This window comes from Apiospora marii (genome assembly GCF_038362585.1).
Source record: "Apiospora marii strain CBS 49790 chromosome Unknown utg000009l_segment0_segment0, whole genome shotgun sequence".
Lineage (NCBI taxonomy): Eukaryota > Fungi > Ascomycota > Sordariomycetes > Amphisphaeriales > Apiosporaceae > Apiospora > Apiospora marii.
The window spans coordinates 2939717-2957582 of NW_027117381.1; the positions used below are offsets into that span (position 1 = coordinate 2939717).

Consider the following 17866-nt stretch of genomic DNA (forward strand, 5'->3'; position numbering starts at 1 on the left):
TCATTGATGTCATTCGCGTTTCGCCAGTCGACAGTAAGCACTTCTTCGTCTTCTTCGTGAGAAGACCAAGACGACGACGACGACAGGCTCGCCCGCCCAAAAGTGCAAAAGTACAGATTACACGGGAAACCTCCCTTGCTACAGTGCTGTACATTTTAGGATAAAAAGAAGCCCCAGCCGCCGTATCATTCCAATCCGCGAAAATGCCGGGCCTCTTCTCCCGAATTAGGGGCAAAGACGGCCAGGGAAAAACAAAGTCCAAAAAGGGCGCCAACGCCGACGACCTAACCCACCAATTGCCCCAAAAACCAACGTGGGAAGACGCCTACGTGCGAACCTCAGTCGACCCAGAGGAAGTTGGCGAGCTCATTCATGCCTGTACCGAGGAGCTCAAGGCTAGGGGTACGTTGGAATTTGTTTACTAATCACCTCGGTCAGAATAACCACACGCAAAGTTTACTTAGGACTGACTTGTATGTCGCAAACTCTAGCTCTCGACCTGCCGTTCCTTCTTTTACCTTTCCGACCAACATCGGACCCCAGCGCGGTGCGCAATTTCATCCGACACTTCTTCGATGGCGCCCAACCTTCGCGGGGCGAGTTCCTCGTCCAGGAGCTGCGCATGACGGAGCCTATGGTCATCTCTGGTGTACTCAAATGGAGCTGGAGTCGACTGCAGGGCGGCGTGGTGGGATGGGACGCCTACGAGCTCTTCAAGGTCGGGGAGCAGGACTCGAACATGGCCCGCGACTCGTTCAGGACATTCATACCCTTGAGTGTCGACAACGAGGTGCGCACCAGCATCATTTTCGACTACTTTGACCTGCTGTCGGCGGTGGCCGCGCACGGTAAGATGAACGGCTTTGGCGGCCGCAAGCTCTCCCGCATGGCCTCTTGGTGGGCTTTCGAGCACAAGGATACCGGCAACGGCTTCGAGGGCGGCTACAGATCATGGCTGACCGCCGCCGATGCCACGAGCCACATGTTCTTTGCCTATCTGAGGTCACTGGCGCCGCAACCGACGCTCGGGGGCATCTCGATGCTTCCCATGTCGTTGCAGAAGCTCCTGCAGGAAACCGAGTACCCCCCACAAAAGCCGTCTCTCATGCAATCCACTACGAATAGGGTCGTTATGATTGTTGACTCGGTGTCGCCTACTCCGTTTGCACTGCTGCGCCGCGCTAACCATTTCCAATACCGCGAAAATGACCGAGCGTTGCATCAGTTCTCCGAATACGATGATCCTGTAAAGGCGCTTACGGAGGAGTGCCGCCGTGTCCTGAAAGCCATCTCCCTTGCAAACCAGAAATCGCAGGTTTCTAGCGCGAAACATTCGACTGGTCTGCGGGACGCTTCGTGGTCACGATTTGAGGACATCGGGTTTGGTGGAGCCGTCGAGGAGGAGGAGGAGGAGGAGCCCAGGCATTCTCAGAGCCAGCCGCGGAACGTTCAGGGGCTCAGGTCAACACCAGCCTCAGGCGGAACCAACCTGGGACGGCCGACCACTCCCTCGTGGGCCGATTTCTTGTCATCCGGCTTTGTCGACGATTCGCCCAACAGTCCCTCAATGCTGCTGCCTCCGGATAAGGTACTCCCGCCTATCGACACCACTGTTCGCCAGCGGAGCTCCCAGTCTCACAACCCACGGCTTGAAACCAACCAGTTCTTAGAACCTGGCGAGTTGGCAAACATCACTAAATTCGACTTGGACGAGGCTTTCTGGTGGGTGTGGATGAGCAGCTTGGCGCCTGAAGAGACCCCCGATCGAAAATCCGCCTTTGGTCGATGTGCTGTAATAGAAACGATCATCCGCTCCGGCCGCTGGCTTGTCATGGAGGAGATGGTCAAGGGGGCCGCTCCGGAGCCCGAGGCTGGTGCATATGTGGCGGAGAAGAAGGGACTTTTCAGCTGGACTAAGCGCAACAAGGATAAGGGTATATCTCGCAGTAAGTCGGTAGCGGGCAAGCGCGCGCTTGAACAGCAAGGTCAAATGAACCCTAACGGAGGTCTGAGCAAGACGAGCATTGGGCCGGACCAGCAAGCTAGGATCCAAGCTGCCGCGCAACAGCTGCAGGCCAAGGAGCACCACGAGATGCAAAACGCGTCTCTTCCGATGCGACGCGGACGGACAGATACCGAGCTGATGAGGGAGAAGACGACCAGCATTCTGACCCTACAGCCCGCCGTCATGAAGGAGGCTTCACCCGCAATGAAATGGGCCAACAAGTACGACAAGGATGCTATTAGAGAACAGTATCTTGGCAGTGCCGATCTCGGTCGTGGCCTGGGACAAGCTACCATGCAGACGAACGGACACTCGGAGAACAACTCGATGACCAACGGCTCGCTCCGTCCCAACGCCCAAACTCAATCGCCCTATGCGTCGCCTCAGCCTTCACCAGGATTGGCACCACCTCCAGGGGCAAGCCAACACGAACAGGCCAACGGATCTCGCAGTAGGACGCCTGAGCCTCCTCGAGATTTCGACCGGGAAGCCGAGGCTTCTCAAAACATACATCCCCTTCAGAGGCCCGGGGCCGGGGCCACGGGACGTGATTCCCCGCTGCCGCCACCTCCGCAAGACTTCGGGTCGATGGAGGCAGCTCGATCAAACATGATCTCTCCTGAACCGGTAAAAATGAGCCCGGAGAGCACTAAGAAGCAGAAGAAGCTCCACAAGGACAAGGACGAGAAGAAGTCTGGAGGTGGATTCCGAAAACTCTTCGGCCGCAACAAGAACCGGGGGTCCAAAGTTCCGGATAACGCTGCTAGCGATGTCAACAAGATGATTGCGGAAGCGCCAGCAGCTGCTCCTGAGAAGCGACATGAGCCTACTCCACCCGAGCCTGCCGCGGTGTCAGCTCAGGAGCATCCGATGGAACCTATCGAGGAAGCCACCCCAACCCCTACCCAGGCGGAACACCACAACGCTGAGCAAGCATACGAGCCCTCAATGGATGATAACATGTCCCGGGTTGACACGGCGGACGCGGCGGAGGCCAGTCATGCGTTTTCTCGTTTCGACCAAGGACCTCTTCCCGATCAGCCGGCGTTTGTTCCCGAAGTGGACGGCAGTGATGACGAGGCAGCCCCTCCACCTATCGCACGTCATCCCAGCAACCAAGGGCTCAGAGAGGAAGCCGAGGAGGAGCATGAGGAGGCTGCGCCTGGGCCTGGTGTGCTAGCACAGGACCGATGGGCACAGATCAGGAAGAACGCAGCTGATCGCGCCCGACAGAGCGAGGATCAAAGCAGCAGGGGTGGATATAGCAAGGCAACGACCGACGGTGACGACGAGACAAGCGGCGAAGAGAGTAAGCAGACTGCCCCCTTCTTCTACATCTAACATATGTACAAGCGAGTTTTGCTAACAACAAACGATAGCCATCGAATCGCGCGTAGCTCGCATCAAGGCTCGTGTTGCTGAGCTGACGGGCAACATGGAAAACACGGCCGCGCCAGAAACTCGAACTCCTCCTTCTCGACGTTAGGGACGGATATGGGATGATGATTTTGTGATGCACCTCGACGGATAATACTCTTTTGGAATTCATGCCCTGTTGGGGGACCTGTCCCCCTTCTTCCCCTTCTTTTCCCTTTCCCTTCCGATCTACTGGGTTGACGCAACGCCACAGTCTTGACGTTCTGTTGACGTGTCAAGCTGGCTGGCCCGGACCGCCGGGTGTGCCCTTTGTCCCCCCTTTTTTGTCCATGCTTCTAATTTTCCCCCGACACATCAAGATTTGTCACCAACCACACGATGATACCACTAGAAAGCTTTTTGTCTGTTTGTTTTTTTCTCGATATACCAGCGCGCCTTGCCTTGCCCGTCCTTGTGTTCTTCTTTTTCTGTCCCCTATTCCCATCTACACACACAAAAAGGGGCCCAAGAGTGAGACAAGTTAGTAATCGTCCACTGGGAGCGGATTTGTAGCAATAATATCTTTTTCTGATCGTACTCTTCGCGTCGCTCTGCCGCGCCGGCGTGGATTAGCTAGCCTGCGCCTTATGCAGTGCCAATGTGACTTCTCTTGAATACAGAGCCCGCTAGGAAAGCAGTATATGATGCCATAGTATGTCCCTAGTTCTTGAGAAAAAAGAGCAATGTCGTTAATGTTGGTTGGTATGTATATGTGACCGGGTTTCGACGGGGTATGCATGCAACCGTAACAAATAGAGTCACGCTGTCGGCAGCCACCTTCCTCCAAGTCGGAAGTTGTTATCAGGATGCAGGCGCTTATTCTTTCTGTGGAAAGGAGCAATGTCGTGGTAGGACGGCGAATTCTCATTCAGGGCAAACTCCCTTGGTACTGTTACGTAGGATGATCATTGCTGTTGCTTGTAGCTAAACAGCCCGTGGCAAGCCAAGCTTATCCCCTGAAAACATAAAACGTCAAGGAAGATAGGCATATAGAAAGACAGTGATCACGATTTTGAACAATACGGCAACAAAACCATTCTCATTGTATGCGAAGAGTAAATTTGCTCCCAAAACCGGTAGTAAGTCCCCAACATATACGTAGATAAAAGCCACAGCGGACGAAACACACTCGACCGTTCTAACGTACAACCTTCTTCTCTTCTCTGATCGAAGATCGAAAAACAAGAACAAGAACAAAAGCAGAACCAGACAAAGAAACGCCATGATAACGCCCAACCCAATGCGCCCACTCGTAAATTCATCTTTTTTCGCCCATGCCTTTGCAAATGCAAGCATCCAAACATCGTGAAGAATGTGACAAGAGCCCAATTTACTTGCGCAACTGAAAGCCCTCCCCTCTATTTATCAGAATACTCGAGCCCTGATTACAATCCACACACCAAGATAGTCCGCTGTCGGACTACAAACCAAATATAATAGCAATACCAGGACGCCATACAATGCTTCGGTATCCAAACGAAGGTTCAGAAAAGAGACAAGCGAACATCGCTCGTGCGGTATAAAATGGCAAACCCCGACAAAGCTCATGGGATAATCGATAAACACGCCCGCCAAGTGGATCGAGGCCGAATGGCCATGCTCGCGTACCGCTTTTCGAAGGTATAGAAGTATGATGGTGTTGATGTTGTACAGTCCGCAGGAAGAGATGCGGAGAAATGTGTTCGTTAGGCGGCTGGGACGACAAAACGAACAGCCCCAAAAAGGAAAATATGCCGAAACAGTCTAGGAGTCAACCCTCACCCTCTTGGCTTCTACACCTTCTGGGCCATCAGACGAGGGCCCAGCGGTGTTGATCTCGGGGCTCTTGCGTTTGTGAGGGTTCTCGTCCCTTAGAAAAGAGGGACCAGAACCATGCACAGGGGTGGCGAAATTCAGGGGGCTTGGAAGAGTGTTGCTGTCGTTGCCCCGGAAGTTCCATTCGGGATAGAAGGTACTGGGGCTGGGCAGAAACTCGTTATTGAGGAAACGAGAAGGCAGGGCGGAGACAGGGGTATCGATGTTCATATTGTTGTTGGTCTGGGCCTGAGGCAGAGGCCTTGCGAAAGGATTTGGGGGCCCTGTTGCGCCCGCAGAAAGCAGTGCAGAAGCCGACGGAGACGGTGGTGGAAGAACAGGGCCGGTGCCGTGCGATTCAGCATTACTGCGGCGGTTGGCTTGTGTTGCCGCTTCTGAATGGTTTGCTGGCGATGTGGCTGAATCTTGGGTGTTGCTGCCGGCTTCCGAGGCCTCGTCGGGAATCTGCACTTTGAGTTTCGGCCTCGGAGCACCGCCACCCACTCTCAGACTATTAGATCGCGAGGGAGGAGTGAAAGTAGTCTCGGGAATGGAGCCAGATATCGATTTCCGGGGCCCAGGACCCAGATTGCTTGGCACATTAGATGTGTTGGATCTTTGGGGCGGTGGCGGCGGGGAGCTGTGGTCGTTATTCCGCTGAACAGCGCCTACATCCACAGACTGAGCCCGGTTACCTCCCGCGCCAGGTTCATCTTTAATGGTACGAGGCTCTGCGCCGAAGGACTCGAGGTGCTGGGACAGAATAGAGCGGTTCTCGTCTATAGGAGTGAAGATACTGTGCTGTTTGCGCGCTGGTAACTTCTTGATTGCGGAAGTGGTATCGAGAAAGCGGTTCGGTCTATCAGGCGCAGCATCAGGTCTAGGCTCCATTGGTGGCAAAGGCTGCTGTGGCTCTTGTTGCGGCGGCGGCGGTTGCGGAGGCGGGTGGTGCTGAATCTGCGGCGGCTCGAGGTGCTGAGGTTGCGGTTGCGGAGGGGACATGTGCGGCACAGGTTGAGGCTGCTGAGGAAGCTGTTGCGATTGAGGCTGCGGTGAGGCTTGCGGGCGCTGCATGGACTGATTTGGCGGGGGGCCTTGTTGGTAGCTGGGAGGAGGAACCGAGGAGCGCCTGTCTTCCATATACTGGGGCATCGGAGGTTGCGGCTGCTGGTGGTGCTGGGGAGGCGGATACGGGAACTGGGTTGGCTGATGGGTGGGCATATGCGGTATGCTGGACATGCTGGGCTGGCCTTGCGGGTTGTAGATTGCGGGCTGGGGCATGTACGCATAGCCGTTGGCGGGCGGTCGTCTGAAGTCGGTCCTCGAGGAGGGTCGAGATCCCATCTGCGGCTGAGGGGTGTGGCCTCGGGGCACAAAGGGGACACCGTTGATGGGCGGCGAGGCTGACGGAGTATGTCCTCGTAACTGTGGGAAAGGCGGGTGCGCTTGCGTCTGGTAGTGAGGAGGAATCATCTGCGGTTCAACGGAGCCCTCGTGGCCGTGAGGCGGCGTGGCGTCACCATCTTCGTCGTCGTCGTCGTCGCCGCCATTGAAGTCCGTCGGACCTTTGTGCTCATTGGGCCCACCGTGCTGCAATTGGGATTCTCGTTAGTTCGCCTTGTGCGGCCGTGCGATATAGAGGAGCAGATACGCACATATGTGTAACGCGTGATCAGCTCGCGCATGTCACCCGACGAGTACTCGTAGAGCTTCTTGTTGCTGCCGAAAATGAAGACGGCCACATCGACGGAGCAGAGGACAGAGAGCTCGTGCGCCTTCTTGAACAGACCACCCTTGCGCTTCAAAAAGGTCCTGTACGGCGGGATAAGTCAGTCTCGGCCGGCAATGCGCGCGCGAGTTGGGGGTAAACCTACACTGAGCGGTTCCTGTCATCCTTGATCGCTTTGATCTCAATCTTTCTCCGCCCCATCTTGGATTAGATGGCTGATTTGCCGGGGAGACGGACGAAAGAGCGCGGCGTTCCGTGGGGCTATATAGACAATTGCGACGGGAGTTCCGCCGGGGTTGGATTCGTTCTAGATCCCTTCGGGGTCGTGGTCGCCCAATGCTGCAGTTGCGGTCGGGAAGACTGGTGTGTCCTGGTGCAGGCAGAGGTCGAATTGCGACGGGCGGCGGGCGAATATGGGTATAACGAGGTGCCGGGGAGATGGCGCGCCGAAAGGTGGCAGACTATGGTCGGGTGGGCGCTGTCAAACCAAGCTCTAACCAATGCAATAAGAAATAACAGAGTTTGGAACTAGTGGAAGCCGGCCTTTTTGACTTTTGGGGAGGGCGATGGACATGCAGATGGATAGATTATACAGGAACAACAACAACAAGCCAAAAAAGTGAAGTGTAGGTAGTATGGAGAGAGATCTATGTATAGTCTGTGTGTGTATGTATAGAAGAGATAAAGATAGAAAAAAAAAAGGCGACGACCTTGCTAGCCTTGGGGCCAAGGATGAATAGAAAAGAGCCCGTTGCGTACGTAGTCTTGTGGAGAGAAGGGAGTGTGAGTGTGTGTGAGAGAGAATAGAGGGAACGGGTGCGGGTCAAAACATGAAACGGGGCTTGATGGATGGGAGAGGGACAGAGAGGCAGGAAGTCGAGCTGCGCACACGCCTGCTTTTCAACAATTCTCGCCGGATCACCACGGCGCGCTCCTCTCTCGGTCGGGTGCGCGATGTCTCTTTCCTACCGTCTGTCTGCAGAAAGGAGTTGGTGTCGTCGATGCTCGCCCGCGGTCGCGATAGAGATAGATACAATGATACATGCAAACATCAAAAAACGCTATGTACTTACAGACGTCGGTGCTTGTGCAGGGCGATGGGGCTGAATTGGCTGGTTGATTCTAATAATAGATGGATCGTGTTCACCACGTCTTGTCACTTGCTCGGGATGGGAGCAGAGAAAAAAAAAAAAAAGAAGACTGGAGGGAATGGGAAGGGGGGGAACGGGGGGGGAGCGAGGGCGGGGGGGTTTTCGATGGACACACACTCTGGTCTGGCTCTCACTCGCTGTCTCTGTCTCGTCGGTCGCTGCTCATCTCATCAGGACAGACGCCTCGAAGAAAGTGGGCGGGCCTGAGGTTGGCAGCAGCAGTACGGAGTAACAACCTATTGATTGATTGATTGATTGATTGATGAATCAAGTCGAGTCCTACCCAGGGCCGCCGAACATTACGCATGTATGTACAGTACGGCGCGCATGTACCTGCCGGTGCCAGCAGGCTCTGGTCCTAAGCTGCTGTAGCCATCGGGGTTTGCATACCACGGCCTGCCTATCCTGCCCATCCTGCCTATCCTGGGACTCTGTCCTGCCCTCTAGGTTAGTCTCACACCGTTTCTGTGCTGCCAAGCAAATGCAAGCTTGAATGAGGGAGATGGAAAGTGCCGTCCACGGATTTCAATTGGGCCAATGGGCAGCGAAGGGGGGAATAGCCTGTCCACCTTTTCTCGACTATCCCGAGAAACCGTTGCTCCGAAGTTGCTTCCATGCCCATGTTCCACTCCCCACCTTCTCGTAGTGGTTAATGCATTAAGGCTAAATCCCCTCGAGACTACCCTGGATTGGGATAACACATGAACTCCAGCAAACCCAATTCTTCAGGCGTGCCCACTATACTACTACACATACAATGTGATACTCGGTACGTAGGTATGGCTGGAGGTGGATGTGTAACAAGGTTTTTGTTCTGCTCGCTGGTTTCGGTAGCGGCTCCTGGTGGCTTGTCAGCACTGGTCACCACCAAGTCCGTGATGTGACAGATGCGGCACTGCGGCAGGATCCCCAGCAAGCCTCGATCCATTTGGTCCTTCTTGCGATGTACACACCACAGCACAACGGGCAATACACAACGGACACTGGCTATTGATCTGTCTATCGTCTTGCTGCTGCCATGCAGTCTCCCACAAGAGCAGCCGTCCTGGTGGGTTAGATGATTATGAGACTCGCATCAACGTTCGACTGGGCAAAGCCAAGAGAGTCTCTTTGGCTCTGCCCACTCTCCGCAACCATCGTCACATGCCCTGGAAAGCTACATGGTGGATGCCAGGTACCCCTAGCATTGCTTGATGACGGTTGTCATGATGTGACCTGTCTGCACGTAACGAGAACCGACCGGCTATGTACCTGACTGATCCTCTTCGCCATGGACACAGATGACTAACCTGGCCCGGGGCAGACGTTACCTTCAGCCTTACCAATCAGCGACCGCCGGGTTCTGCAGCTTAGTAGATGCATCATCGCCTGTTACCTACTTGCATCTTGGTTGCGAAACATGTCCCCAATCACAGCCGAGACCCCTAGAGCCTCAACGGTGGCTGTGTTTATTTTTGGGAATTCAGCATGCTTCTCGAAGGTTTTTCCTCCCCTGGTGATTACTCTTCTTCAATGACCCTGACAATCTTCACGCGGTTCTCCAATCTCCCCCTTACTCCCTTTTAGAACCGCGCTGTCTCCTCGGCTTCCAGGATGAGAAAAAGGCATACCATTCCGGCCAATAACGACAGGACGGACGTCTATCACCCCACCACGGTTAAGCGAGACCTTGCTTGAGGGTGCTCGATATAGAACGTTTTCGTCATCTGGTGACCATGTTTAGATATTCTGAAGCACGGCAAAGGGACGTCTCATTTCTCTGCTGACGTGCGTGCGGTGCGGCATACCCAACCGAGAACTCGCGGCCCAAGCAGAGACGACATGTTGCGTAAGGCAGGTAGAGGTAATGCAACCGTCGCGCTCTTGTCACTCATGCATGGGGCGCCGATTGAAGGTTGTCGTTGACGTTGGCAGGTCTGTACCACGGCCTGCACCCAGAAAGACTCCGGTCCCGAGTAAGCAACAGACATCGGTGCCTGCATGGGCCCTGCAGCAGATACACCAGAATTGGGGCTTGATAAACCTTCAACTATAGAGGGGTGGGTGCCTTTCTGGTCGGCCGGCTCGTGGTGTCATGTCCCGGTATGGCTGCATTGTTCTTACGATTCGAGCATCCCCATGGGCCCAAAGTTAAGCGCCGGGCGTCCATGGGACGCTAGAGGGATAGTTGGCCAAATGCCTTGCAGTATTGGGGACGTCCTAGAGATGCTGATTGGAGTTGTGCAGTAAGGAAAGGCAAGGCTAAGGTATGTAGTGAGTGGTAGTAGTAGCAGATTCCCACCCCCGCCAATCTGGGAAGGGTTGCTGCCAAGCCCACTCACATACATGCATACTTACATAGCACAGGCACAACACAACCACGCGATGATGATGCCGTTGCTAAAAATAGCTATTTATAGAAACAGAGCAGCAGCAGCAAGCAACAGTACCCCGCTTGCCTGCATCGCTATGTCGCACAACTTTCTCACCTTCGTCCCCTTCCGGCCAATTAGCCCTCGAGCGCGCCTGGCTCAGGTGGGTAAATTAGCCCTCCAAGCCCGGAAGCCAAGCCCTCGCAGCAGAGAAACGGCCGAGATGATCCTTGCAGGCTGGCAAGCCATTCAACAAGAAACAACTCCTTCCCTGCTCCCACACACTATCCAGGCCAACGCTAGCCCGGGGAACCTAAACAAACGCTCTCACACACTTCATTTTCCAATGGTTCAGCTTATGCGCACAGCAAAGAGCTTGTGATAGCGATGCAACGCTGATGCCCGGGATGGCGAGTGAGATCGTGAGTGAGTGAGCCCAACACCCTCTTGTGGTTTGTCTGTCTCAATGGGAATCTCTGGGCGGGCCCGATTCATGGGACCGAGTCATTTGTGTTGCGCTGGTCTCCATCGAACCTCCATCTCCGGATCGACGACAGCCGGACAAACGCCTATGGTCAAGGGGATTATAATATCTTACATGTATGTACGTAGTATTTTGTTCGTGGCCCGCAGATAGGCGGCCGTCAAGTTTGCCTGCCTTCGGGATTCGTAAGGTCTACCGACCGAACGGCGCTGGCACACCCACACCGACCTAGTCGTTGGCTTCATTCATACATACTTACTTGATCACATCACCCCAGATTAGCCGCCCAAGTGGGCAATATACATGTACGTAAACCAACTGACTGCAGAGATCAGCACACAAATGAATGTTGTGATGTGCTATATATTCGGTCGCATATTAATATGTACATATATCCAACGGACCGGTGTGGATCAGCTGCAATCCGGGACACCAGGTTTCTGACCAGGTGAGGGGGGAGAACGGGGTTCGCTGGTCCTATCCAACCTCGGAGGCCAACCAGACCAGAGAGAGTATGTGTGTGGATAGACCGCTGTATTGATTGTACTTTCGGTATTTGACGACACATACATATAATCTTACCCTTGCTAGTATATCACCCCTCGTTTGTTCCACGGAATCTTACGTACGCGGGTTATCCCTCGGCCAGCTCCTTTCGACCTCGGGTAGGCGAGGTTCCGGCTGTATGTACTGTCAAACTGCACACCGCAAGAAGAAAGCGAAGGAAAAAATAGGGTAGGTAAAAAAAACCAACAAGAACGAAACGAAATATGGGCATGGCTTACGGCAGACAGGCAGGCTCGCAGGCTCGCAGGCAGGGTAGGTAGTAGACCTGGGTGATCAACATCCATCTCCAATTCCATGGAGCACCCGGACGGAGATGGGATCCCCAGCCGGGTAGGCATCCTGCATATCTTGTGTGCGCCCGCGCGGCGCGGGGTATTTTCCCAATAACATCGAGATCGTAAGCTGGCCTAATTAACCCATTATCTGGATGTGTGACCTTGCATCAGCATCAGCGCCAGTCAAGAAATCCTTTCTGGGTGGTGGTGGTGCAACTTGACCAAGACAAGACATGTCGACATACAGGCTACATCTCAACTAGGAACATATGCACCCAACGAGCAGGTACGGATTGGATACATGTACATGGAGTCGTAAGCTGCCATCATGGGATAATACACTCCCGAGCTGCAGGAACCGCATCCCTCGGGTACTATGTTTAGCAATGGTAGACCTGCATGCGTTTCTCGGGGCACCCTATCTGCACATACACGCTAGGCGCAATTGCGATGGTTATCGACTTTTTTTTATATGCATGCATGCTAGCTATCTATCCCCGGGACTATGGCTATCCATATCACACAGATGAACGGCTATCAGGGCGGGCACCACCACCACCAACGCCGCAACAAACAGACAGGGGTTTATTCCTCCCATCCAACCGCATCCGGGTCGATACCGGACTAGACCTTGGTGATCTGTCTCGGCAGGAGATCTTCACAACTCTCGAGATATAGTATGTTTTAGGCGCTCGCACCCTGGCAAAGAACCCTGATGACTACAGCTGGCCAAATATATCACCCAGTCATCGGACTGCTTACATTTCTGGGTATCATGTTTCAACAATACGACTAGAGCTATATCTGCACTACCGTTATTGCTTGTGTGTATTAGTGGTGCTTGCTGTCTGTAGGTGAATTCTCTCATTGGACAGCAACCTATCATGATGCTTTCCAGTAACCTACTACTTCGCAAGTGATCTCAGTAGTGTTACATCGTGGGCCTCACGATGCAGAGAGAAAAGGCCAAGGTCAGAAAATAATAAACCTGAACGCCAATTTTGATGCTTGCCCCTTTCCATGCAGGTACCCTCGCTTCCATATTTGGGTCATAATCCATCCTAACCACCAGCCTATCATATGCCCCGTGAGCATGGAAAGAAACTCGCTCACTAGGGGGAGACTGCTGAACCGCCAGCCGCCGGGGCGCTGAAAGAACCAAAGCCTCCGCTGTCATTGGCGCTATCGGGATTCGTGATGGTGCCGTTGAGTAGAGGACATTTGCTATTAGTCCACATGAGTTAGCGACGTTGCTGACCGCAAATCTCTGAGCGATGAGATATGGTGAAGGAAATGGGGGGAAAGCTCCTTTCCCCCTAAGAGTACGCTTCAACTAGAAGCTGCCACTAGGCGATCGAGTAAACAAGAGCAGCCAAGGGACAGTCTCATTTCTCGCAAACATATGCCCCCGCGTGGGACAAACCCCAGGCATCTGAGGTGGAGGGAAACAGGTCATTGAAAGTTTCGGGATCGCATCGATGGACAAACCTTTTATTGGTCTTGATGTGTCCAACCTGCCCACAGTTTGCGCACTTCCGGGTCGTGCCTCCTGCCGTCTTATCGGCAGAACCAGACGGATCCGGGGATGCTGCATCGGGGTCGGCCACGGCATTTTTCCTCTTCTTGCCCTTGCCCTGTTTCTCGCGCACTTGACGTCGATCCTGATTTTTGAGCAGACGCGACAACTCCTTTTCGACACTACACCATGTGCAGGTCAGTAAGCAGATTCACACATATTGGAAATCAAAGGGGCAACTTACAGTTTCATACGCTCCCTGTCGGCATCTGCATCACCAGTAGCCTTGAGGCTGTACACACTGTACATCTGTTAGCAGAGATCCACGACAAGAAGGGCCGCCAGCACTTACTCTCGAGAGGTTTCTTCCGTCTCTTTCCTCAGTTTGACGTAGTTTCTGATGACAGCAGGATTGTCTAGAATGACCGTCTCCGTCCTCTCGTTGCCATCCTCGTCTCGCACCTTACGGTTGATCTTCAACTTGCGTTTGTTCTGGAGCCGGCTACCCGTGCTAGTGCGTGAGAATTGGCTGCGCCCGTCATCGACATGAACAGCTGGCGTGTAGTCGGATTTCCTAGTGTTAAATCGATCATCTTCATTGGTTGTGTCCAAGACATCCGCGTCTTCGTGTGTCGTAGGATCTGACAGTGTAGACTTCTGTCGCTCCCAGATGTCACCGATAGCAGCCGTGTACATGTCGTGCTGCTTTTTCACATTGTAAGAATGGCCGCCGTTGGCTTTGCGCTCTTTCTCAATAGCATCGGCGCTAGTAGCAAGTGGCCCTTGTACAGCGTTGATATAACCTCCCTTCATGGACGTTTTGATGAAACTGAAACCGAGACCATGGCCTGTAGGGTCACCCTCACCATGGAGTGCCACCATGGCCTTTTGCGCACTGGCTTCGAGGAAATTGGACGTGAGCTTCCAGGGTGCCATTTTGATAGCCAGAGGCTCCTCAGCCCCGCCTTCCTCCTCGTCATCCGCAGTGGTAGCGTTCTTTCTGTTCACGTCGTAACCGGCGGCTTGTAATTGCATCTGTCCGATTTGCATGGCCTCGATCAAGCAGACATCTTCAGGTTTGATCATGGCACGGATGTCCTTCTCATCCATCAGCGACTCGCCTTCTTTGAGCTTCCAGGTCTTAGAGTCACGGTCGTAGGCCAGGAATTCTTTCATCTTTTGTCTACGTTGTGTTAGTTCGTACTTCTCTGCTTTCTTGTCTGTGAAACTGTAGAAATGGTCTATTCTCTGAGAAATGTCTGTCCCTCGTCTGTTTGGGGGGACGGGGAAATTGTATATGTGATCGTTAATGTTGACGCACCTGTTCTGTGGATCGAACTTGTCAAATACGTGAGGTGTGATCTCATGAATATCAACGTCCTGTGTTGGCCGTTTTCTCATCATGCGATAAGAGATCATCTTCAGTCGGTTTTTGGCCGTGCTGGTGACCTTGCGGGCGTGGGGACCGGGAACCTCGACGGAGGGGAATGTTTGGCCCACAACGTATATGTGATCGATGGCCTTCAAGTAGAATCGTGGTCCATCATGAACATTAGTACTAAAGCCGAGAAGGAAATCGTTTGGCCGTGGCTCATGTTTGAAGATGGGAGCCCGGTACATCTCGTTGTGAAGTGTTGGGACGGTCTCGCCAGGCTCGACCTTGCCAAAGATGGAGAACGGTGACTTGTCTTCAGGCATTAGTATGTGCGGCTCGCCAATGTCAGCCTTGGTCGTCTTGCTATCTTCCTCTTTGTCATCTTTGCGACGATGATAGTTGATCACACGACTTCCCATGCCGAAGTTGGATAGCATGACGGGCGCCTGCTCCGAGTATTCAAATAGCACAGCTGACGAGTTGTCGTTTAGACTTAGATCCTTGCTAGTCCTGAAGATGTCCTGTACGCTCCTGTTCTTGAGCTCTTTCCGCTTCGTCTTGGAATGCTTCTTGAATGTGATGGCACTCCGCACAAGCTTTTCCAAATCGAACTTCTTCCGGTGGTGCTCCCAGAAGTTGCCCTCAAGCTTCGTGCGGTAGAAGGGGAACGTCAATTTGAGAGCTGGCAAACTGTGCTCCACCGCAAGATTTCCAAGTGTAGCTCTGACCTTGCTCTTGTTATTAGCCTTGAGAGCATTGTAGGCTTCATCGTTGGAGATGTTGAAGCGAGCTTTGACATCCCTGCCAAGTTGCCCGTTCGCCATACGCGTCGTTTTCTCCTCGATCCTTGGGCGCTTCTTGGGCCGGTCAGACTGCAGATCCTCTATGAGCAAGAAAGGGTCATTGAGATCAAGTCGAACTCGCTGGCCGAAACGTTTGGTAGCCTCGGTAAAGTTTTCGATGCCAGACGTATCAAATGACGAGATATCAGGCAGACCAATCTCAATCTTCCGCTTCTTCTTAGGTTGCTGGCGGTCGGGCTGCAGGAACTCACGATCCCAGTCATCCATTTCTTCATCCTCATTATGCGGAGGTGTGACAAGGCCATTTGCCCTATCTAGCACTGCCGTTGGATCGTGGACATTGTCCCAATCCTCGCACACTGTCGCGATCTCGGTCAGGGTGTAACCGCCGACAGGCTCATTTTCATCTTCGGAATCCGATTCTGGCTCTTCCATGTCCATAGCGATGGACCCCATGAAGCGACTCCATTCACTTTCCTCGCCATACTGCTGCTGTGGCCGTTTCTGTGTTGCCGCAATGGTACTGTCGGAGAGACGGAACAGCTTGGCAGAGTCGCCCTCAAGTTCGAGCTCCAACTTGGTAGGAACCAGAGCAGGCGGGCTCTTGACCGGTTCTTTATAGCTAAACTCAGCCGGCCATTCCTGGAAGAGCTCCCTGAAATAGAGGATTTTGTGAGGTGCAAAGCTGGGAAACTTCTGCTCGAGCAGTTCGTCGACATTTTGAGGCGGGACCGGAATGGCAGAGTGGTCCTGACGGCTCGATTGTTCATTGACCCAAGCGCTAACACTGCTTTCCCCTTGTTGAGGGAAGTTGAGGCGCATACGCTCCTCGAAAGACATGTTATTCCAATCATCATCGGTAACGTTGGCGTCGACTGGAGCTGCGCTCGGTGCAGCAGGGATAGAAGAGCGGTTGGCTTCACCATCAGTTTCGCCCTTGAGGTCGCGCTCGTCTTCTTGCGTAGGCTGAGTTGGCGGTTCTGTGGTTGGCGGGGAGGATGGGATCAAGTTATCGTCGCCATCACCAAATAGGTCATCAAACCCGTCATGGTCGTGGTCATGACTAGTACCACTATCTTCGGTCATGTTAGGAACCTGAGACATGCTAGTATCAAGGTCCTTGCGGGCGCCATCCTCCGAAGCGATGTCATCGTCACTGATATCCTCGTAGTCGATGGCGTCGTCAGCCTTGTCGGTCTGGTCCAGTTGCTTGTCACCGAAGCCCTCCAGGTTCAGTTTTGCGCCTTGTCCACCGCTAACTCCAGCCAACATCGTCTCGATCGCCTTGTCATCTTCGTCGGCTTGGTTTGACCAGTCGATGGTATCAAACTCGGGGGAATCTCGTCCTTCGGCCTTGACACTTTTGACAGGCTGGCCGTTTAGTTCACTGAAGTCTTCTGCCATTTCCACATCCTCAGCACCTGCGAAGCCGTCAGCGGCCAGCATGTCAAGTTCGTCGGACATGGCGTCGAGTTTCCGTTCCTCTTCACAGTCGTAGCCCTCCTAGAAAGTCTGGAACCACGCGCGCGTGACCTCGGACAGGTCGAATTATTATTTCATTCCGAAAAAAGGCCGAGATTCGTGTCGCTACCATGGAAGCTGATTGTGTCGGATTAGCGCGATGGTTATCGGTTGTGGCCAGCGCAGCCAGAGTCGAGAGATGGTTGTAGGCACCGCGTGAATCGACTAGGTTAATGTTGAATGAATGTTGGAGAGGTGACGAGAAGTGGCGCCAAGACCTTGAGTGGAGTTGATGGTGCCTAGACAGCGCGTTTTGACACTAGCCACCGACCCACTGATCCGGGGAACAGCAGTGGGAATTGGCAATATGTGGCTGTGAAAGATGTGGCTAGGTAACAACTGTGGATGAGCACATCATATAGGATGAGCAACTAGGAGCTGGGTAGGTATGTTGATGAATTGATGCTTGCACTGAAGTCACCTGTAAATGCAATGAAGGGAATGAAAAATTGGAACTGGACGACCTCCGTTAGCGTTAGCGAGAAACATTACGAAGTTGTTGCCAAGGTGTCTGGCGACAATGCAGAATCGAGGTGCATGTAGTGAAACGAGCGGTGATAAAAGTTGATTGTCTGATTGTTTGCTAGGAGGTACCTGACAGCCAACACATCTCACTGACTCGCCAATGATTGATTGTCGTGATTAGGTAACCTAGGTAGGAAGGTAGATTGATAACGCAGCTCAGTTTCTCCCTCCCACTTACCTCGGTCCACTTGCCTGAGGCCTTCCGACAGTTATATAAGGAGTAAAACCGGATGGACAGCAACGAACTAAAATATGCTGCCATATTAAGATCTAGACTTTAATTGGTAGCCTGAAGATCAGGTCCTTCTCATTGCCTAGCCAGCTGGTTGAGTTGAAATTGTAACGGCTTGACAA

At 53.3% G+C, this 17866-nt stretch overlaps 3 protein-coding genes across 3 annotated transcripts; 1 reads left to right on the forward strand and 2 right to left on the reverse strand.

The window, feature by feature from the left end:
* Positions 1-203: 203 nt before the first annotated feature.
* On the forward strand, positions 204-3491 carry PG985_012468 (uncharacterized protein; the record flags this gene model as incomplete). Its single annotated transcript, XM_066832234.1, has 3 exons — positions 204-402; positions 465-3314; positions 3385-3491. 3 exons carry the CDS (start codon positions 204-206, stop codon positions 3489-3491), a joined length of 3156 nt encoding a protein of 1051 aa, XP_066680284.1.
* A 1673-nt stretch (positions 3492-5164) lies between these two features.
* PG985_012469 (uncharacterized protein) lies at positions 5165-7145 on the reverse strand (the record flags this gene model as incomplete). Its single annotated transcript, XM_066832235.1, has 3 exons — positions 5165-6805; positions 6871-7027; positions 7090-7145. 3 exons carry the CDS (start codon positions 7143-7145, stop codon positions 5165-5167), a joined length of 1854 nt encoding a protein of 617 aa, XP_066680285.1.
* Positions 7146-12884: 5739 nt separating this feature from the next.
* On the reverse strand, positions 12885-16930 carry PG985_012470 (transcription initiation factor TFIID subunit 1; the record flags this gene model as incomplete). The annotated part of the gene is made up of 4 exons (XM_066832236.1): positions 12885-12996; positions 13261-13470; positions 13533-13589; positions 13641-16930. 4 exons carry the CDS (start codon positions 16928-16930, stop codon positions 12885-12887), a joined length of 3669 nt encoding a protein of 1222 aa, XP_066680286.1.
* Between the last annotated feature and the right edge of the window lie 936 nt (positions 16931-17866).